The sequence below is a fragment of the Heliangelus exortis genome, chromosome Z, assembly GCF_036169615.1.
Source record: "Heliangelus exortis chromosome Z, bHelExo1.hap1, whole genome shotgun sequence".
NCBI lineage: Eukaryota > Metazoa > Chordata > Aves > Apodiformes > Trochilidae > Heliangelus > Heliangelus exortis.
Window position 1 is genome coordinate 39155294 of NC_092454.1, and position 22516 is coordinate 39177809.

Sequence of the window (22516 nt, forward strand, 5' to 3'; positions counted from 1 at the left end):
TTACACATAACTGTGCTGAAGACTCACCAGTGCTATAACTTCTGATGCAGTTACCATTAATCACCACAGTGGGATTCTTTACTTTGAACATGGGCTGCCAGTTACAGAGCACTGAGATATTACCCATCATGAAGATATGATACCTTAGAGACGATCTCTCAGCAATGTTGTACTGCATACACATCATCATGCTCAATATAATTCATGAAAACTTTCAGCCCTGATGTCCCTTCTTTTTCATGTCAAACACACGTGTACAGAGAGTAATATCCTGTAAGCTGGACACAGAGAATAGATGTTGTGGTGGCAATGAAAGGGAGACATAGAATAGACAAAGAGCAAAGAGCAAAATCTTCCCAGCAGCAGAAAGATGAGCAGAGAAGAAAAGCAAGACAGACCGAAAAAAAAAAAAAAAAAAAAAAAAAATAGGGGAAAAAAAAAAGTTGAAGGATAGAAAAGAGAAAATTAAGAGAAGGATACAAAAGAGAGAATGAAGAGCGAATTTGCGAAAGAGCTCTCATCAATGGATTACTTTGTCCTTTATGCCAAATCAAAGAACACCATGGAAGCCCTGACAGAAACTGTCAGCACACCTCTGTTGTTCAGCAGACAAAGCACAGAGGCATCTGCAGAGATGTGCATTTTCTCTGTCCATTGTAACAGAGTTGTCTACTTGATGAATCAACACAGCAAAAAGAGTTTCTGAGGTAAAAGATCAGTGTCATCTCCTTGGAAAAATACCTTTGCACTCACAGCATCTTTCTTTGTAGCTGATCCAGAGTGTCTCTCTTTCCACCCTCCATCTCCTCTCAGACTTAAAGTCTGCCAGGATGCATCAGATTTAGCTGAGTCTTTTTTTTCCATTTTTGCTTAAAACTAATAAACAAATGGGAACTTCCAATTTTTCACTCTTGGTATTTGTTTAATTACTACTGCAATAGGGAAAAGCACACACTACCCTTCTCTTTGACTTACTCACTATTCAGGAGTAAGAAAATTTGTGAATGGTAGGTTAGGAAAATAAGATGGTCCCCAGCTGTGGCCCTGAACTTTCTGAGGAGATAATTGTTAAAGAATCATAAAAGAATTATTTCTTATGCAATTACAAACAAATAGAGGTTATATGTCTTAAAACATCCCATCGCAACTTTCTTGTCTGGAACACAAATGTGTTCCAAAATTTGCCATATTACCTAAATAATAGGTTGGTGTTCTTTCAGCCTCCTTCCCCATTAGTAAACTCACAAGCTGCAGGCCACCTTTTGGTAAACACTGGCTCTAGTAAAGAAGTCCTCTTTCATTTCAAGGCCAACAAACTGCACAGAACGCATTCCAAGCAAAGAAAAGTCAGGCATATAATTCACAAGAGTTGCAGCGGGAGGAGCAAAGGGCCCCAAGTTAAAAGTGATGCTCCAAAACAATTGTTTTTCCATGTTACTTGGTGGAAAAGGTGCTCAGGTTCTCTTACAAATTAAAGACGTGACCTCTGCTTCCTCACCCAAAAAGAAGAGGGCAAAAAAGTTTAAGCATAATCACCCTGCCATCATGAACATAGTCTCTTAGGCAGGTACACAAATACCATGACAAGGCAAGTCTCAAGGAAGGCCTTGTTATTTGTCAAAAAAAACCCCCCAAATTAATAAAAAAAGAACAAAAACTGAGAAGAAAATACCATGTTAAAAGTAGGTCCCAAACCCAAACACAGCTGTGAAGCTGCTGAATACCAGCTCTCCTATGAAGGGTCTGCAATAGTCTGTGATAGGGGTTTGGGTACAAATGTAAGTAACTCAGCTAGAGCTTGTGAAATGATGGAGGGCTGTGCTGGAAAACGCAGAATTACGTTTTCTCATTTCAGGTAAAGACATTCAGCTATTAATTTTAAGTATTATGTTCCAAGTTTGAAAATTGGGTTTGATTCTCACTTGTCACTGGACCACTCTTTTTAGCAATAACATTACCTCAGCCCTGTTCTAACAACAACATATTGGCCTAGGAGAAGAACTGTGAAATAAAGAGTAGTTTTGTATTCCATAATTTATATACTATTATAGGAAAAGAAAATCCTGTAGTAACTTACATTATAACTGAGTTAGTTTTATAGAGAAGGGTAGCTATAACAGTTCTCATTCAGGGGATGACAGAGAAGGAATGTTAACTCTAGAACTGGTGTGAAAAAAAACAACTTCTACCATGAGGATGAATTCAGTCTGTGAGTCATTTCAGATAAACGATCTTTTCACCAGCATGCCAAAGGTGCCCAAGATAATTTCCTTATCTAAAATTCATAGCCAAACACTAGAAAGGTAATTTTGATGCTTACTTTCTGTGTGTATTTCAGATCCTATAATTGAAACTTACAATCCAATAAGAAATTGGAGAGGGAAAATGTGCAATTGTTCCTCTGAAAAGAACTTGACATTTAGTGTCACAGGATGCTGGGTCAGGCATTGAAGTTAAAAAGATTCCTGCTACCACCAGCTTTCTTCTCTCTTGTCTCTCCACGACTTAGCCATTTATCCTACCTGCGCACTGTGCGTTTCCAGTAAAATTAGTGCAGCTATTTGCACTGTTAACTAGATCTCTGATATAAATAAATAAATAAATAAATAAAAAGAAGAAGAAAAAAGTTATCATTATTTTAATGTGACAGTTTAGATTTCAGCCCAGTCAAAGAGATGCATCTGTATAAATGGGAAGATAGCAAACAAGCATGCTGGCACAGGCATCAGTACAAGTGATGAGTCTCTTCTGATAGTTTTGCAGCTGATGCTAGGCTACTTTCAAATCATGCCTGCCAGTGCACTCAGAACTATAATGAGGTGGGAGCCAATCCATCAAAGAGACAAGAAACACAATCAGCAAAAAAAAGAAAAGCAGAAGGTGAAGAGAATGGAAATATATGCAATGAAGTTTTATTAAAAAAACCACAAAAAAACAACTGAAATTGACACGGTGACTCAATGAGGCAGTATCAGGCCTAGACTCAAGCCTATTCTGAGGTCCAGACACATTTCTTCACTACCAACATACAGAAGATAAAGGATCCTGTCCTATATTTCCTCATGTGAATCACTGAATTTCCATTAAATTGCTCCAGAGAAAGGCAAGGCTTGGGCTGGAAGATGCCCTGTGCAGAGGTCTGCTTTGCCAAAGCCCAGTTGCAATTTCTTTCTGTTCCTGTCACCTACTCAGACTCTTTGTCCCAGCTGAACACTTTAACCTGCCCAGTTTCTCCTATTTCCTACATTTGGGGCAGAAGACTTTCCTCCTGTGCATTGGTAGAAGCCTCACAAAAGACAGCTCTTAGTTACCATGCTCATTCCCACAGTGACCTACCAGAAGGGTCAGCAATTGCTTTGGTGAGGACTGCACACAGGATTAGGATATGGACCCTATAATCTGCATACTACAAACAGTGAGAGGCATGTCCAGTGAGGATGAGCAAACTTGAGGTATTGGCTGCTGAAGGCAAAAAAAGATCTAATGTGCAGCTGAAGCCTGTTACTCAAAAATTTTACATACATAGGTGGCTTTTAGTGACAACAGTGATATAATCAAAAAAGAGATCACATCCTGTTGCAAAGCATAAGGAGGCAGGATTTTTATTATTTTTAAAAACAGTTGAACTTAACAGTAGATAAAATCAGAGGAAAGCCTGTAGCATCGAAAACTGAGTATCAAACAATTGTGTAGCAGCAAATTGGATCATACAGTAGCTGGTGACCTAACTGTGCTGTTTATAAAAAAGCTATGTCTGAAACTAAGGAAATACGAATACTAATTGGATTGCAAAGCTATCCATCTTTCTAAGGCAACATCTAAATTACTCCCTGACACAACACCCATTCTTTGAAGATTTTTCTTCACTTCCCTTTCATCTACTATGCTCCAGACTCTCACACTCCATCAGCTCATGAACACATAACCCTAGTTCCTTCTGAAAATGTTCTCTGTGCCAGAAGGTATTCAGGGGCCATCGCATCTGCTTCCAGGACTTCTTCCTGGAGAAGGGTGAGCTGCCACTTCCTTTGAATAGATAGGCCCTCTGTGGTTTCATCCTTTATTGTGACCCCAGGGTGCCTAACACATCCCTGGAGCACTGAGCTGCCAAACTCACACAGAAAAGTGTTGCAAAGTTAAAATGGAGCAGAGCACAGCAGAGAGGCTGCCAGAGCCAGTGAGCCAGAGTGGTTTTCAGGCTGGCAAAAGACTAGAAAGGAAAAAACAATTTCAGGACTAGGTAGGCAAAACAGCAGTAAGAGAGACGATTATATCAGATATGAGAAAAATGAGAACAGAGACTGAGGTCAGATCCTGGATCACAATCATTTGGAAATAACAATAGAGGATAGATTCCGGGATTACTATTAGTAAGTGATGGAGAGGACAGAGACACATGGAAACTTGCATTTTGAGCACAGGCAGATATTGATTTTGATCATAGCAGAGCGGTAAGAATTTGTGAGGGGAAAAAAAAAAAAAAAAAAAAAAAAAAGATAAAAGGCACAGATCATGAAACAGTGATGAAATGGAACAATTTAGTGCTATCTTTCAGAGGAGAAAAAGCTTTCCCTGAACTGTGGTGTGTACAGACAGCTACTTGGCCTCCAACAGAGTACAGAAGAGGGCTCAGCTGCCAGCTACAAGCAGTCCACAAGCAACAAGCATGCTGAATAAAGCTATATCATTGCTGAGAGCATTCTCAATGATTTCTTCACCCACATTGTGCCCACTGTGCTTAATTCTTAGCTGTGTCAGAAAGAACAATCTGAAATTAGAATGTGGCATGGGCTAGGAACACAGAAGTTCTGACTTTTTTTTTTTTTTTTTTTTTTTTTTTTTTTTGGTGGGGGAGGTGAGAGCACTGCAGTAGGGGCAGGGGTGGAAGGAGGAGAATCCACCATAAGGATATGATTGTGATGAGGTACACAACAAAACTTTGCAGTTTGGGGTTCACACTGAAATGTGCTCCACATTATGACCAATGTCCAAACAATCCCACACTGGCCTCAGGAGAGGACTCTACAATAACAGAAAAAAATGCCTCTGAGAACTAGGTCTCTCCTTTTTCAAAGGCTGTTTTTAGATACAGCACAACTTTCACAACATTTTTTTAGGTTATGTGATGCCATGCAGCATTAGGAAAAGATACTTGAGGCCAATGAGGTATTTATCAAGTCTACTGATTCCTAGTGGCTTTGATGCCCTTGTATAGAACACTCTGTCATATAAGCCAAGTTGGAACTAGATACTTGACAACGAGACTATTTTTTGCTCATAGTTTGTGCATTTTGTGCCAGAAAAAATCCTCCATCATTTTACAATACGAAATAAGGCAGTTAATGCAACACTAAAATTCACTGATAAAAGGAGCTGAAAATAGATTTTTAATTTATCGTCTTCAGAAGAACAAACTAAGACTGCACAAGGTTCAGGCTTTGTGACCCATTGATTGCTATGTACTTCAGCAAGGTGGCCACTCATGATTAAACATACTCCAGATACAGGAAGATACAGAGCTCACTTGTGTAATTATCATTGAACCAATCAATAAGGAGGGATAATTGGTAGAAGAGATTTAATGTCATACTCAATGACTGTATATTTATGAACATCAGCTGTCAGAGGCAACCTTCTGGGCCTAAAACTGCTCCTGCAAGAGTGTTGACTGTGGTTTCAGTAGAAGAATGATTCGCTGAGCAGTGGGCCATCATCTGTGAAATCCGAGGGGAAAATGAAACATGTTAGAGGTCTTGAATCTACAACCAGAAGTAAACAGAATGTTCTAATATGCTGAGAGAATCCTAATGCAAATAACAGAAAAAAAATATTAACAGGGAAATGCTAATTACTGGCAAACTTTTTCACCAACAGGGAGGTGAAAAATCGGTTTCTCCCCTTTCTCCCTTTAAAAACAGAGGAATGTGGAAAGGCATTAGTCATTAATATAATACTGATGTTTGGGGGGAAAATGGGTGAACTTAAAAAATGGCTTAAAGTGGAACATGATTTTGGCTGCCCGCATTTTACTATTTCTACATTTTAGGAAAATAGTGGTTTAAAGGTAGGAACACAGGTCTCAGGGGAGGCAAAAAGGAACTCCATGTGACTTTCTGTAAACCATTTAACTTCTAATACTTCACGTCCCTGGGAAACCTAGAATGAATGCCTGCCTGACTTTACAGGACACCTTGGGTTCCCCAAATAAAAAAACCCTGCAACATTTACATTAGTACACTACAACAGCACTTGTGTTCAGCTTCCTTCACAAGCTGTAATGGGTACTCACAATCGGCTGTTCGACTGCATTTTATAGATGCTTATTCTATCTTTCAAACAGAAGGGAATATATCTGCTCAAAGCTTGCTCAAAGTCACTGCGGTGGCTCTTCGGTTCAGCCCCGTATGTGACTTTCGGGGCTTGTCTGGACCTGAGTCTCCTTCCACTCAGGCACCTCCTGTTGCTGACGGCCCTGGGCTGCCACACGACCGTCAGAGCAGAATCTTCTCCAGATACCTTGTGCTTCTCAGCACGGTGTGAGGAGCTCTGGCCACCCGAGACGGGAGGAAGGGAGCACCAGGGAAGCTTGGCTGCTCCTCCAGACCACCCCTCCTCGGGACAGCAGCAGCCGCTTGCTTCCCTTTCCGAACGTGACATCCAGGAACGGACCCTGGAGGGCAGTTCAACATCGAATGCCGCCAACCAACGTTTGTACAGTAACGACCACCATTATTCTTCCTAAGTCACAGCCCTTGACTGCCGGCGAGGCAGCTTTGGAGCTGTTCGGATCACGCCTGGTACCCCCGCCGACTTCCCCCGGGGTCGACGGATCGGCCCCGGCCGTGCGCGGCAGCCGGGGCTCTCCCGCGGCCGCTCCTCGCTTCCCGCTCTCCGCGAGGGTAGGACCCGGGGGGGCCGCAGCCGGTGCAGGGTACGAGGCCTTGCCGCAGGCCTCGCAGCTCGCCTCAGCTCCAGCAGCCCCGTCGGCGGGGCGCCAGCCCCCCAGATCCACGGGGGCGAGAGGGCAGCCCTTGGGGGCGGGCTCAGGGCCGTAGCCGCGGGGCTGGGAGCGCGGAGAGCAGCGGAGCTCGGGGACAGCGCGGCTGCCATTTCCCCTGGCCTTCGGCTGCCGGGCGGGCGGGACGAAGGGCGGGCAGGCAGAGGGGGAGGAGGAGAAGGAGGAGGAGGAGGAGGAGAAGAAGAAGGAGGAGGAGGAGGGAGAGGGAGGGAAGGAGGGGAGAGGGAGGTGGCCGAGCCGGAGTGAACTGAGGCGCTCAGCTGCCAACACACACACCGCCTGCCGCCGCAGCCGCGCTGCTTCTGGACTCCAGGCAAGCGGGAGAGAGGGAAAGCGGGGGAAAGGCAGTGTTGGGAGAGGAGGCAGAACATCGCTGGCAGGGGGCAGGAAGTCAGAGAGGAGAGCGCGGAGAGAGGGAGAAGGAGCCCTCCTTCCCGCGGAGAGGCGACTTCCCATGTAGCTGGGAGCAAGAGGGAGAATCTGGCGCTCAGAAACTGTGCGAGAAGCTTTCCAAGCAAGTTACTTAATCCCCGAAGAACGGCGGGAGGAGGGGACAGCAGTAATCACCGATCATAACCATTATTCCCAGCCCCTCATCATTTAACCCCCGGGCGGTTCAATGCACTACTCCAAGCTCTTCCTAGTTTCCTCCTCGGGGTAACTTGGGAGGACGCGCCGCCGGTGCCGCCCGGAGGTGAGGAGAAGAGCCTCGGAAGAAGGAAAGAGAAGTTTAGTGGGGGTTGGAGAAGAAGGAGAAGATGGGCTGGAAGCGCCGCTGCTGCTGGGGAGGCGGAGGCGGCGGGGACCTTCTCTGCCGGCTCACCCTGCTGCTGGGGTTCCTGTTGCCCGCCTGCAGGACGCGGCTCTACACCAACCACTGGGCTGTGCGGATAACTGGGGGGCTCTCGGAGGCCAACCGGATAGCGAGCAAATACGGATACGTCAATATAGGACAGGTAACCCCACTTACAACTACTACTGAGCGGGCGCCGTCTGCGCGGCCGGCCGGCGGGCGGGCAGGGTCCACTGCCGCCGCCCTGCGCCTCCGGGGCAGGGGACGGACAGCTCCGCGACCGCCGCACGACCCCAGCCCCGCCGCGGGCCCCGCCGCCGCCGCCGTCTTTGCGGGGCGGTCCTCGAAGCCCCCCGGTTCCCGGGCCTCCCGCCGCCGTCTGGCGGAGGTGATGCGCGGGGGCAGGTACGGCGAAGCCGCGCCGGAGGGGCCGGGGCCGAGGCCGTAGCGTCCATTCCGCGGCCAAGTGCGGAGCGGGACGCCCGCCGCGGAGTCGCCCGCGGGCCGGAGGGGGGAGGGGGGCGCGGGGGGCCCCGGCGAGGTCTGTCCGCCGCCCGGTTGCTGCCGCCGCCGGGGAGCCTGAACTTTGCGCTGGGCGACCGGCACCCTCCTGCCTGCCCCCTTTGCAAAGAAAAAAAACCAGAAGTAAAAGAGGAGGTCGTCCTGCAGCGAGCGCCCGTCTGCCTGGCAGCCAGGACGTGGCAGCTGCGGCCGCCGGCCCGCCGCGGGGGGCGTCCCGACCCTCCTTCTGGCGGGGCGTGCGGAAGGAAAAGGTGACAGGGGTGGCCCCGGTGCCCCGCGGCGGCTGCCAAGCGTGCGGCAGCAGTCGGCGTCCCGTGGGGAAGGGGAGTGCGCCTCAGGGGTCCGGGGCTGCCCCGGGGTGGGAACCAGCCCGCCCGCCGCCAGCGGTACCGTCCCGGAGCCCGTTCGCTTTCCGCCGGGTTTGTTGTGAAGTGAGGGGCGAGAAGTCTGCTCTCGGACGCCGGCGCTGTAGAAAGAGCTTTTCCTTCCCCGCATCAGAGCGGTTTGGTTGCATCTGAGCTCATCTAAGCCCTCAGATGTTTCGGTAGAAAAAAACCTGGACAGCCAGCCTGGTTCCGGAGATCACCTCGTGAGAAAATTCATGCACCCGACCAGGGCCAGGAACTGCACGTGATAAGGACCTGGTTCTCACACTGGATCCCATCACACTGAAACATCCCCTGCCGCTACAGCTAGGTACAAATCGCAGTTTAAAATGTCCAGGCATCACCTTTTCTGACATAGTTTGTGCCCAGAATCCTAGGATTTCCTGACAACTATCCTCAAAATATGGGTTGTGTATGTCGGGTTTAGCAAGGTGAGTGCCTAAAAAATAATTCTGTTGCATGCAGGCTCCAAGACACTAGTTTTATAGTACATGAATTGAAAGTTTAGGAATTAAAGTTTAGCGGTACAGAAGGCTTCATCTTGCATGAGGTTCAAAAAAACACAGCTGCATTTACACAACAGGCTTTTTACAGCAACTGGAACAAAGAGAGACCCATTTTTTATTTGTATTGTAGAATGAATTCACATTGCATCATCGACTTAAAAGTTTGAAGTGTGCATCTCAGCCATCCCCAATCATTGCAAGCCTGAATAAGACAGCTGTGCCCTCTGTTAGGATAAGTACTTTACATAAGAAAAGCTGAAAAATTACACTGTGGTGGCAGAAAAACTTGGTGCAGTTACTTAGAAAAATTAAGTACCAGCTTCCTTTTTGCAGCACTTGGGCAGGTAGACAGTGTTACTCTCGGTTGCCAGCACAAAAATTTGCAAGGAAGTTTTCATGTCAAAATTAAACCGCCACATTGAAACTAACATTTAGGAATTGAAACACAAGAATTTTTTGTCTTACACATTCCTTGGCCTTTCTAGTGCCAGAAAAAGCATTAGTTAGAGGATGCATGTCTTCCTCTTTTGTCAGGCAAGCTGGCTACCTCCGAGCCTGCTTATTTATACCTTGCACATCCAAACCTTCTGCCGAACTGAAGAAAAGAGTGTGGTAAGCCAATATGGCTTCTGATGTGTAAATTAAAGTGCCATGTATACACCTATGAGGTATTAATAATATATACATTAGTGATCAGGTGTACAGATGGGAATGAGAGAAAATAGAGAGTCTAAATAATGAAAAACTGGAAAATGTGTTATTAGATATGCAGATGAAAACAAAGAATATATGATGGGAGCCAATACAATAACTTAGGCAGTTAGGGAAAGTGCAAATAGAAGACAAATATAAGAATGTTGTATACCTGAGAGTGGAAACATCAGTAACAATGTAAACAAGACTAATGGGTGATTCCTGATTTTCTGGCTCTAACCAGCTTTTCAGAAAAAAATACGGGTGGTGGGCACATGTGAAGAAATTCCATAGAGCTTCCTTTATGTATTCTGAATTCAGGTAACTGGGTGCTACATGCCATTGTGCTGTGCAAATGTAGAGCACAGTGCTCGACCACTACACTTACATTCTGTAAGAAGTGTTGTGTGTTTGCTCAAAGTTTTATGCAGAGCTTCCATTCATGGATATCTTTTTACAATGGCCGGTGTTAGATTTCTGATAATTTCTTGTAAAATAATCTTGAAATGGCATTTCTGTGATAGCATATTGGTTACTGTGTTGGTGGACAGTCTAATATCTGTTCTCTTATTCCCAGCTGTTGCTAATACAACTTCCATCACACTGTCCTGATTTCTAATTTGAGAATTCTGAGTTCATAAAATAATCCAAATGACTGTGGTTTGGCCATTCATAGTTTAGCACATAAATATGTGATTCTAAGTGTATGTAAATAATTATATAACTATTTATTAAAAAAAAAAAAAGTTGCTTCATTTTCTGTGGAGCTTATCAACCACCCCTTGTAAACTGCATCACTTGATAAAGATGGGTCAAGGAAGTACAAAAAAGAAGTCAGCAATAGTCTGGACTGATGTGTTAGGTTTGCCTGTTACAGGTTTTTTGCATGGATTTGGAAAAGCAGGAGTATACTTGACAAAGAAGGGGAAGTGCAAAAGCATATGAGAATGGGGAAAGAATCTAATGTTTCTTATTGGGAGGCAACTGCAAGCAATTTAAAAATCTGTATTTGGTGTGAGATGCTGATAGATATCCTTTTAGCTGAATACACTATCAAAAGTATGAAAAAGATAACCAGTAATCAGAATTCTCTGGTGGCAGCAGAACTTCACAGACTGAATGTCTATATATTGTAGCAGTTCTGGCTAGGCAATTAAAAACTGGTTTTGCAGATAATATCTCTTCTAGGTAAGCTTAAATAAAAAAAGGTGCAAGTGTTGGGATGAGCTAAGCTGTTTACTTCTACTTGAAGAAGGTAATTACAAATCTTAAAAAAAAGCCACATCCAAAAATAATCTGAAATAGATTAAAGGAAACAGTGTAATGCATTAAGCGTAATATATTTGATTAAATTAAGTTTAAAGAAGGATGTGCAAAAAGCAAAATTGAGATCCCACTGTGGCTGGCCCAAAGAACTGACTCAGTACAAATGACCCAGAAAAATAATGGAATTTAAATATTCAAGACAAGAGGGGGTGAAACTGTCTAAAACGTGAAAGTCAAATAGGTGTACTTGAAAAGTTGCAGACCAGGAGTATTCTAGCAACAGTCAATTGTATGATTAGAGCTGAAAGGAAGAGTGGAAACAGACAGGTTCTGAAGGTCTTACTGTTACCAGCCATGTGGAGAGAGCCATTAGGGTAGCTGAGGACTGAAACAAGATGGTGGATCCAGGAAGGCTGTCAATCGTGAACACTGGACAACAGCCCTTATGACAGTTTTGTTATTTGATGCATTTCTGGTAACAGACAGAATTTAGTTTTCTTTTTTTGTTGTTCTTGTGTGATTTGTAGAATTTTCTCTTGAGCATAGAATTCCTCTTAAGACCATTTTCATTGCCATGGTGATGAGAGGAAAGCTACATAGCCTATCTGAATGACTGTATGAATTAGAAATAAATGGCTGGAAGGATGTCTTTCAAAAGTCTCCCTGAGATCACCTGGTGGTGAGCAATTGAGAACTCAACCTACTTCTGGTAAACTTCTATTGCTTTCAAACTTCTTCTGTAGCTTCCATTTCACACTAAAGTAATTTGAAGCATTAGCTTCTCTGCCTATTGAAGAGTTTTCAATTAATTTTGAGGAGGCACAAGACAGCAGAGAAAGAATCCTGTTGTACATTGTGTTTTTCCAGGCTACACAGGCTTTCTGGTTCTCATATCCTACAAACAGCTCCAACGTACTCATCATTCATCCTCTATTATCATTACCACTTTGAAACTGACAGTAGACACAGGATCTTATTTTTCAGAGATACTTGATTTTTTTCAGTGAATCTAGTGAGAGTGCCATTACTTTTCCTCACCTATCCCTTGGACAAGGACCTTTCTGTCTGGTTGCACTCAAAGAGCTGTGGTTAATGGCTCAGTGTCCAAATGGAGACCTGTGATGGGTGGCATTCCTCAAGGGTCAGTACTGGGATCAGTGCTTTTTAACATTTTTGTTGGCAGCATGGATAATAGAATTGAGTGCATGCTCAGCAAGTTTTCTGGCAATTCAAAGCTGTGTGGTCTATGTGCTGGAGGGAAGGCAGGCCATCCAGAGGGACCTTGAGAGGTGGGGCCATGCCGACCTCATGAAGTTCAACCAGGCCAAGTGCAAGGTCCTGTACCTGGGTCAGGGCAGCCTCAAAAACAAATACAAGCTGGGCAGAAAATGGATTGAGAGCAACCCTGAGGATTTGGGGTGCTGGTTGATAAAAAGTTCAACATGAACCATCAACGCATGCTTGCAGCCTAGAAAGCCGTCTGTATCCTGGGCTGTATCAGAAGGAGTGTGGCCAGCCAGACAAGGGAGGGAATTCTCCACCTCTTCTCCACTCTCATGAGACCCCACCTGGAGTGCTGTGTCCAGCTCTGGAGTCAGCAACGTAAGAAGGGCATGGAGCTTTTGGGCAAGTCTAGAGGATAGAGGAAGGCCATGAAGATGATCAGAGAGCTGGAGCGTAAGCTCCATAAGCTCTGAGCATAAGCTCAGAGAGTTGGGATTGTTCAGCCTGGAGAAGAGAAGGCTCTGAGGAGAGCTTAAAGTGGCCTTCCAACACCTGAAGGGGGCCTACAGGAGAAATGGGGAAGCACTCTTTATTACTGGGGCATTTAGTGATAGGAGAAGGGCTAGTGGTTTTAAACTGAAAGAGGATAGATCTATCCTAGACATTAGGAAGAAATTCTTTGTGTGAGAGTGGTGAGACAGTGGCACATGCTGTGCTAGGAAGTTGTGGCTGCCTCCTCCTTGGAAGTGTTCAAGGCCAGGCTGGTTGGGGCTTTGAGCCAGCTGGTCTAGTGGAAGGTGCAGGGGAATTAGTATTAAATGATCTTTGAGATCCCTTCCAACCTAGACCATTCTGTGATCCTCATTTATGCAGCCTGGAAAATCATATAGAAACAACTTAGACCTATCATTGCATTGTTACTCAGTGTCTGTTGTAAAATTCTTTTCCCCGCAGGACTCAACAAAGGTTACATATCATAAAAACAGGCATTAGATGTCCTTAATGTCTGACACAAATGTAATCCTTCAGAGAGCCAGCTACTTTGGTTGCTGCAGCTAGTGCCACCAGTTTGGAATTTCTGATTTGGACAGTAGGGCCCACTTTAGCAAACACTGAAATTAACAGGCCTTCATTTAGTGCCTGATGAAGGTCCCATCACTGTAGGCTTGAGTGCTTGGTTACTGGTAACGTCATTTCTGTCACATAACCACAGCCTCCTCAAAGACAATGGAGCAAACACGGTGAAGCATCAGTACAAGCTACAAAAGAATGAGCCCAAGGTCTCCTGTGTTTCATTGATCTTTAAAGTAGCACAAACATGTAATATCAGGATGAAAATCCATATAGTTTTTTTCCCCTCCCTTCCCATATGTACTGCAGGCATTTCTAACCTATCCTTGAAGTGTGATTAGTAGTTTCTCTAGTGAGCAAATCCTTGTCATAAAAAATGGACTTAAAAGGTATTTCAAGACTAAATTGATATCCTCTAAATGTGAAAAAAAAAAAAAAGAAAAAGAAAAAAAAAAAGAAAAAAAAGGAAAATAAAAGGTTTTATTCTTTTTTGCATGAGTCTTTCAAGAAAGTGGAGCCCTGTGGGACTGTGATAAGGTAATATAATGCAAAGCAGCCAAGGAGTTATTCTAAGTTACATGCTGGATGCAACAATTTGGGGCATACCACATCCTCTAGCAACTCCTTGCTGACATAGTTTACCCTCCTATCTTGCAGTGGTTACACTAAGCAGACCTTTCTTTTAGAGCAAATTATCTGCCACTGACTTCTTGGAAAGTTTCTTTCACTGTTGGCAGTGGTTGAGAGTGAAAAATATAGTCTGTGGCATTTTGTACAATTGGCACAAATATTATGGCTGTGTTGATAGCATGGAGATTCCTTACTGTACAGTGGAAGAAGAAAGCTTTCTTTTGTTACAGCTATGAAAATAAAGGTACACTGATATGTCATCTTGTTCCACTGTTTCTTGTAAACACAGCTTCTCACTGGGTTTAAATTTGTGGCTTAGTGCTAAAATATTCTTAAAAGACTGGAGAAAGGAACACCAGCTTATCAAAGGATGAGTTGTGAAACATCTGAAGAGCTGGGAATGCTACTCTGGGCTCTGATGTTAAAGGCTTTTGGGCTGTTGAGCTTAAGTTTCTTACCCTGACTTCTTTGTTTATGCAGCTAAATGAGGAGGAGCTCCAGTAACTGGCTCTGTGCACGTGAGTTTATTTTATTTTGAAATGTGTGGGCTTCAAGATAAAGAAGGTTTCTAGGTTTGTTCCCTTACAGAAAGTGGTACACAATCAATTTCAGGTTGCTGATATTAGGTGCCATTTCTTATTCAGGCCTTCAGCTTTCCTTGAAGGTGTAGGAGAGCAGGAGAAACAAACAGCTGATACCCCAAATGGTGATGGAAGAATGGAAGAGATGAAGATATCTTATCTGTGACTCCAAGAAGGGAGAGATGCTGCAATAATTAGCATGGGTGTAAACTTTAGATCTTTCTTTTTCTTTCTTAGTTCTCAGCAGGAGCTGAGGGTGCATTACGACTTTTCTGGATCACATCTTTCCTCTCCTAATTCTGTTTTTTCAGTAATTTGTCTTTTCTGATCTCTTCCAGGGTCTAGTGGCCTACTCCCCACCCTTTGGAACAAAACAGACTACCCTTTCCTTCCAATTTTCTTCCTGAAAGGAGTACACACTGTTTGCCAAAAGGCACCTAAGCATGCTAAGTCTGAAGAGTGGTACAGGATCACTATTATGTATACTAATGTGATTCACCAAAATACTGTTTTGTTGTTGTGGGGTTTGTTATTTTTTGTTTGTTTGTTTGCTTTCTTTTTCCTTTTTTTTTTTTTAAGTTATTTTTTATTTTTAGGTTGTGAGTTTATAGACTGAAATCCAGAAAACCACATGTAGGGTTAATAAATATTATTTCATTTCAAACCTGAAGTCCTGGTGATGCCAGAGAGAAGATGCTGTGTCAGTTGACACAACAAGGTCAATTGATCAGAAATAATAGGATGAATGGCTGTTTTCCATTCTCCAAGTTTATTCCTGTTGGGAGGCAAAAGGAGATTTTGCAAACTCAGTAGAAAAAAATGGTTTAGTTTAGAGAAAAGGGAGCTTACTTTAAGATGAAGAGGCTGAAGTAAGATTCTTGTCTTTAGCAAAGGAAGGAGTTTGCTTCCATAATCTCCACCACCTTACACCTATGACTCAAAAAAGGAGGATAGTAGGTCTCTCTGTGCAATGAAATTCAGCTACCTCAAAATAATAATATAGGCAGTTATTAGAAGAGACATGCCCCTTAAGAGCCTGTGTGATCACAGCACTGAAACAGAGTATAGTCTTGCTAAAATTTAATATCTGGGATAAATATAACAGAGTCCTGAGCATTAGAGGTGCAAGTAGCAGCTCTGTAGTATTAAAAGAATCAAAGCTAGATATACACATGCTGATGGAGCATGGTTAAAGGAATATACCAAGGAAAATTGAATTTTCTCTCATTCATGGCAGAAAAAAAGTATATTTAGGGAGTGCTAGAGAATAGCCACCAGATAGAAAGACCTTTGGAAAATGGTAGCACTGAAACAGCATTCTTTCAAATGCTCACATGCCACAAAACCAGAAAACCAGCACATATTGAAGAATACAAAGGGTATGCCCTGGCTAATTACTTAGCAGTAATTCTCTTGTCTGTGTAGTTAAAAATGTGAGTGAGGAGAGAAAAGAGAGATTGAGAGACAGAGAGACAGAGTAGCTTTCTACTATTAAATTTTTAATTTGGAGTTGAATGAAGAAAAGGATATGCCAACTGGGTTCTAGTGATAGAGGCAAACTACTAGTCTTTGTATCTTGTTACAAAAAGAGGGAAGATTAGAATCTTGTTTAACTGCATAGAAAAGCTTCAAACTATGAGATGATTTTTTTTTTTATTTAAAGCCCTTGGGCAAACACACACTGACTTATACTTTTAAGAAGAAAAATCAGTTGCAAGCCCAACTTCTAATGGCAATGTTTGTGGAAGCAGTGGACTCAAACAGAATACAGGAAGCAGTGGACCAGGCTAGATTAAAATGGAAGAACCAGAAAAAATGTGTAAAACAAGTTGAGATAAATCAATAGTGCTTCATACCTCTGATACGACAGTGGTCATATCTGGTGTCACATCACCTCTGACTGACAATGGCTGACAGCTGTAGAAGTGAAAGGCAGGTAGGTCATATCTACTGATGAACTTGTCCATTGCAGTGCCCTTGAGGAGGATCAGCTAAGCTGAACTATCATTCCTGGCAGATATTTAACCAGTTTTCAGAAGTTTTCAGTTAAGGAAGCCCCACAGTGTTGGGGCATGCTCATTATCATCCTTGCCCTGGTCAAGCCTGAGAAGCTCTCTGTTCTTGAAGTTCAGAGCCCCTGTTTATTTCTCTTTGAACATAAAAACACAGCAACATCAGAAATGTTGTATCCTTCCTCTCTTCCTGTCAGCCACTTCTATCTTTCATCCAAGCCCAGTCCTTTCCCATTTTTCATTTCGGTCTGGCTTTCACTCATCAGTCTTGCTGTTTGACTTCAAACTTTTCAACAGATTCTCACCTTCTTGAGCAAGGAGCTGCTAAGAGTGGTACAGCTGAGTATAGGATAAGTGTACCTTAGGTTGCTTTGAGGACAGCACTCTTTAATATTTAAACCGTTATGGTGTTTGTTTATCTTCTAGCCATATGACATTATTTATTTAGTTCAATCTGCTATGTTTCACAGGTTGATTCAGCTGAATTCCTAGCCCAGTGTTCTCCAGCCTGAATTTGTCCAGTAAATTATTGTTGATGAGGTGTAGTACTTTGCATATGCCTTCGCTGAATATTTCTCTGTTTTTCCAGACCTCTACTTACAGTTCCATTTTTATTTTTATTTTTTAATTCTGATACTTACCCTCAGCACATCTGATTCTCTCTGTATGTATGTTATGTTTCATCGGTATCTTTCCTATGCTAATACTCAGGTCAGTATTTGAAATATTTATGGAAACAGTTTCTAGAGGAACACTGGCAGGTAGCTGTTTGCTGGCCTGCTGTAGTCAATAAATGTATCAGTGATACTTAAGTAGTTTTGACCTACTATTCCAGGGCTTCATTTTGTGCTCTACTTCGGGAATTTGAAGGGGACTGTTAGTCAAGTAGTCTTTGAAGATAGATATAGTTTTTAATTTTCAGAGTATCAGCTTAAAATAAATAGTAAAATCAAACGGATTATCAGCGATTGCTGTTATGTACCTTAGGGTGTTAATAAGTGGATTTTTAACCCCAATTTTAAACATGTCTAAAGCTAACTAGTTTTGAAAGTGGTTTTGTTACTTGCCCTCACTCTGGAAAGTTGAGTGTGTGTGTGGGGGGATTTGTTTTGTTTTGTTTTGTTTTGTTTTGTTTGGTCGGGCTCTTTGCGGTTTTCTTATTTATTATTATTTGTTTGGTTGGTTGTGGGTTTTATGGTTTTTTTTTTGTGGTTTTATTTTATTTTGGTTTTTGCACTGACTTTCCACTTACGGAGTTAATTTACTTTATTTAGTCACGGACAGCATATGTATGTTCTTGTGCTTAAGTAGTTCATCTGTTTCTTCAGCATGTTTATATCCAGCCTTTATTTTAATTTCATTCTGTAGTTTCTGGTTTTCTGTTAGAAGGTGGGCAGCTGTCTTGACCAGAAAATATGGCCAGCTTGTATACAAGCTCGACAGAGCTTTCTGTAGTGTCATAAATAGTTCTCTACTATTTGTCAAGTAGAGATCTCTTTGTCAAGCAAGTTATTTCCAGTACAGTGTCTGTATGTTTTGCAGCTATGTTCTGGTGTTCTGTGGCTGACCAGTATATTTGTCTGTTCCTCTCTAAATTCTTTACGAACTGTAAAATCACGAAGTGTGGAGGTCTATCACAGATGTGAATAAATCATATAGTACGTTGGTGAGGAACTGTGGTGCTCTTTGTCACCTGCTGAACACAGGAAAAAAATATGATCAAGCAGATATTTGGAAATGTGCTGGACCCAATTTGATTGATATTTGCAGAATGAAAAACTCTTTGGAATAAAACATTGGCAAGTCCAGAAGAGTATCAAAGCTACACCATGAAATCCTGCCAGAATAGCTTGTTGTGGAAATTCTTGTGGATTACATAATGGTGTATGATGGAGATGAGATTGTAAAAGGCACATTAGCCAGGCATGATCATGGATTATGTAGTTCTAAACAAATTAGGATAGAAAAAAAAATCCTAGCACAGACTCTTCCATATTGGAGGAATGTGTTTTCAGGGAGACAGCATGCTTCTAAATGCAGGACAGTCACCAACAAGGGGCCATTTTTGGTCATGTTATGAGTTTTCTCTTTCTTTTTTTTCTTTTTTTTTTTTTTTTTTCTTCTTCTTTTTAGACATGTTTTTGTGCCAGCGGGGAGTAGGACTCATTTCTGTTTGTTTTCCAGGATCAAACTGAAGTTACAGAGATGTTACAAATCACAGTTAAAACCTTTGTTACACTCTATTATTCATTCTTGTTCAAGCTGGAATAAAACCGCTTGGTCTTGTGCAAAAATACTTAGTGGGCAGTGAAGGTGTTACTGAGTAGTGCTGTGTGGCTGAAACTCAAGCCTAGAATTGGATGATGTTCACCTTTTTTAAATATTTAGCTTAATTAACAGTAGCATGTAACCTCCCCTGTGGATAAACCTAGAGAATATTTTTTGCTTTCATTGAGTTTTTCTTTGTAGGTTAACACAATAATGTCTCAAAAACAGAAAAGAAAATACATACTGTGTCGTACCTTTAAAGCCATTAGTATGGCATGTAGGGCAAAGAGAAGTAGCTTCTATAGTATTCTCGTTGACTTTAATAGCATTTATTCAAATAGACCGGAGGGAATGAAAGGCCATTCGGAGCCAGTTAAAAGATCCCTGTGCCCTGCGGGTCTATGGTGGTGTTAAGTTACTGACTGTGGGACAGAATGAACAAAACAAGCATCTGATGCTTCTCCCTGACACTCCCTTCAGCTGTTTTTAGCTCAGGAGACTGCCAGAGCTGGATATGGTTTCTGCATATTTAGAAGTTTTTGATTTTTTGTTTTGTTTTGTTTTTTGTCCAGATGCTTGCCTGGTTTTTCAAATAAAAGTGAATTTGCAGCATCCACAATATTAATTGGCAAGGGTTTTATAAGTTTGCTAAATCACTGCATGAAAAACCACTTCTCTTTTGCTTATTTACTAGCTTTGCTTGATGGCTACTGAAAGAGACAGTGGAAGTCAATCTCTGACCACTCTTTTTATGCCATAGATGATATCTTAGATTTCTGATATTTTCCCCTAAATTGTGTCATGTCTAGACTGAAGAGTCTTAGCTTATTTAGCCATTCCCCATAAAGAAAGTGTAGCATATCTTTGTCCATCCTTCTTCTCCCACTTGGAAGTTTTTCAGCTCTACTATGCCTTCTTTCAACAGAGGGGACTAGAACTGCACACAGTACTTGTGTGTGGCAAAACCTGGGGATATTCTCATAGTGCAACCTTCTCTGCTTTAGTCTCCGTACTTTTATTCGTCATGTTCAGTATGTCTTTTATTCTTGGGACTTTTACCATACTGAGTTTCCATGGATTAGCCTGCCGTTACCCTGTGATCATCACTCCTCAGTGGTACTGGGCAGCTCAAAATTAATTTTAGTGTGAAGTTAGGTTTGTACATCATTTTGTCTACATGTATCTATATTGGATTTATTTTGCTACTTTATTGTCATCAGTCAGTTTGGCAAGGTCTTTCTGCAACTCACATATAGTCAGCCACAGTCCTTACATGTATTTGTTAGCAATAGCTGACATCTATATCTTATTGCTCACTTCCTTTTCCATGTCATTATTTTCTATGAATTAGCATAGGTCCCTGTCACGGAATCCATCAGAACTCCAGCAGGGACCTCTGGTCATTATGAGAAGCTGCTTGCTTTTAAATAAATAACTGATTGTTCCTAGGCTTTTTTCCAAGTCTTTTAAATGATTGTTTGCTTCTGAAGAGACCTTACGCCATGCCTTCTTAAATTTCAAAAGCTGCTGATAAAGGGCATTGTAAAAAGCCTTTTGGTTTTCCAGCCAGAGTGTGCCTATCTACCCATCTTTATCTAAATGCCTGTCATCTTCAAAGAACACTAATAAACTTGTAAGGCAGAATTGTTCTCTGCTTAAATTTTTCCAGCGTTGTAATTTTTTAATTCAAGTGGCCATTAATTCACTTATTTCTTGGCTCCTACTTATTTGCCTAACAGTGACTTGTAAGTCCATAGTGCTTCAGATCTTCTTTTAAAAATTGATACCACATTCATCACCCAGGTGTTCTGAAATGTGAAAAATATTTTTTAATTGAGAAGTTTTATGCCACTGCTTCAAGTAACTTTCAGTTACTTTAACTTAATGAGTGCTTTTATGCAGCCATCTCATCCATATTCCTTCCACACTCTGTACTGTGGACTATTTGTACTTCAAGTATCACATCTTGAGTCACCCATCTGTGCTGAACTGAAGTGAAAAAATCAATTAAATGCTGAACTTTGAAAAAAAAAATTCGATGGTTTGCGAATATGCCGGCCTCCAGTGAGCAGAGCATGAGTGAACAGCCTTAGACTGAGAAAGTTTGCCTATCCCTCTTGGAAATGTGTAGAACCACTTCCCTGTATGAATGGACTGCAAAATAAGTTCTGTTCACTCTTGAGCAACCAAGCCCCAGCCTTTGGTAGTTCTACAAGCTGGGAGTTGAGTGGAGCCAATGCAGGTGTCTGAACAGTGATCTCTCAGCTCAGATTACATTTTTCTGCCTTTAAAGAAAAACTCTCTCTCACTGGACCTCAGTGTGAGTCTGAAATTCATCTCAGCAAAGTATTCAGTTGCAGTTTGTAAAGGCCTCAGTAACCTTTTAGTATTAATGTCAGAAAAGCATTTTCAGGTACCCTAATTGTATCAGGAAGTCTGACAGACCAGATGTGTACTGTCACTTCTTCACCCCTAACTAGCATGACAGTATTAACTGTGATACTGTTTTCAGTTTTTCTCCTGAAAGATTCCCTTTTGCTCCATTGTGAGCCAAATTGTTCCTGTTCCTTGGATCAAAAGCACATTAGTAGGATTTTATTAACACCTGTTTGAAGCACAGGTCATTTACAGAGAGGACGTTTATGACAATAGGTGGGATTTCTGTGACACTCTTGACACAGGCCCAATTTTGCATCACTGCCATTACTCCTTTCTGCCTGTGTGCTCAAGCAATACCTTTGCTTCAGCTTAGAGATGTTTAAATATCCATTATTAGTGAATGAACTCCTGATAACTCTCAGGGCCAGTGCATGATGATGGCCAACTGACAAATCACAAAGCCATTACCTAGGAAAACTGATAACTGCAATTAAACAGGATCACTGAGTCTTGCTTTCTGAAAGAGTTAGCCATCCCATGACCTAGAGGTGTCTGGAGCCTAGAGGCTCCAGACTGTGTTGCCATCACTGATCCTACCAATAAATGGTTCTACCTTTGCAACTGACTGCTCTTTTGGAAGCCTTTTTGTAGGTAAGAACAATTCTCATCTTGCAAAATTTGAGTAATTTCTATTTCTTGCAGCTACAAATACCAATCTCACATACTTAACTACACAATAAGAAATTCTAGTGGTGGCTGGGGTCTGTGTTGTTTTCTTAATATTTCTGATCTTCTTGGTGTCATTTGACCTGAAAAAACCCGAAGTTTCAAAATGGAAACGCAAATTCATTTTTAAAGAATACGTAGTTTTATCCAGTTCATTGCTACCATTCTAACTTTTCCATATTTCAGTATTTTACTTGTACTTATTTAAACTAACATGTTAAATAAATATACAGGACAAACGTCTTTCCTTTCTTCAAGAAGATCTCCTTTCAGTTACACAGCTAAGCATTCATTCTGCCCTCAGGTGTTAAGATTCTGCTTTCCAAACAAGGCAGCCACCAAGGAATAATTTTTAAGTGTGTAAAATGAATGGAATATGAGAGTTGGGACTTAAATGAATTCATCTATTTCTTCATGAATTTAGTATAAGTTCTCATTGAC

The 22516-nt window shown here is 42.1% G+C and overlaps 1 protein-coding gene across 2 annotated transcripts in view; it reads left to right on the top strand.

Moving 5' to 3' along the window:
* Window positions 1-7203: 7203 nt before the first annotated feature.
* Window positions 7204-22516, top strand: part of PCSK5 (proprotein convertase subtilisin/kexin type 5) — a 260142-nt gene continuing 244829 nt past the window's right edge. For both annotated transcript variants that reach the window (XM_071731597.1, XM_071731598.1), the window contains exon 1: window positions 7204-7974. In XM_071731597.1, coding sequence (XP_071587698.1) covers window positions 7777-7974 — 198 coding nt within the window. In that variant the 5' untranslated portion in view covers window positions 7204-7776. The remainder of the gene's footprint in view (window positions 7975-22516) is intronic.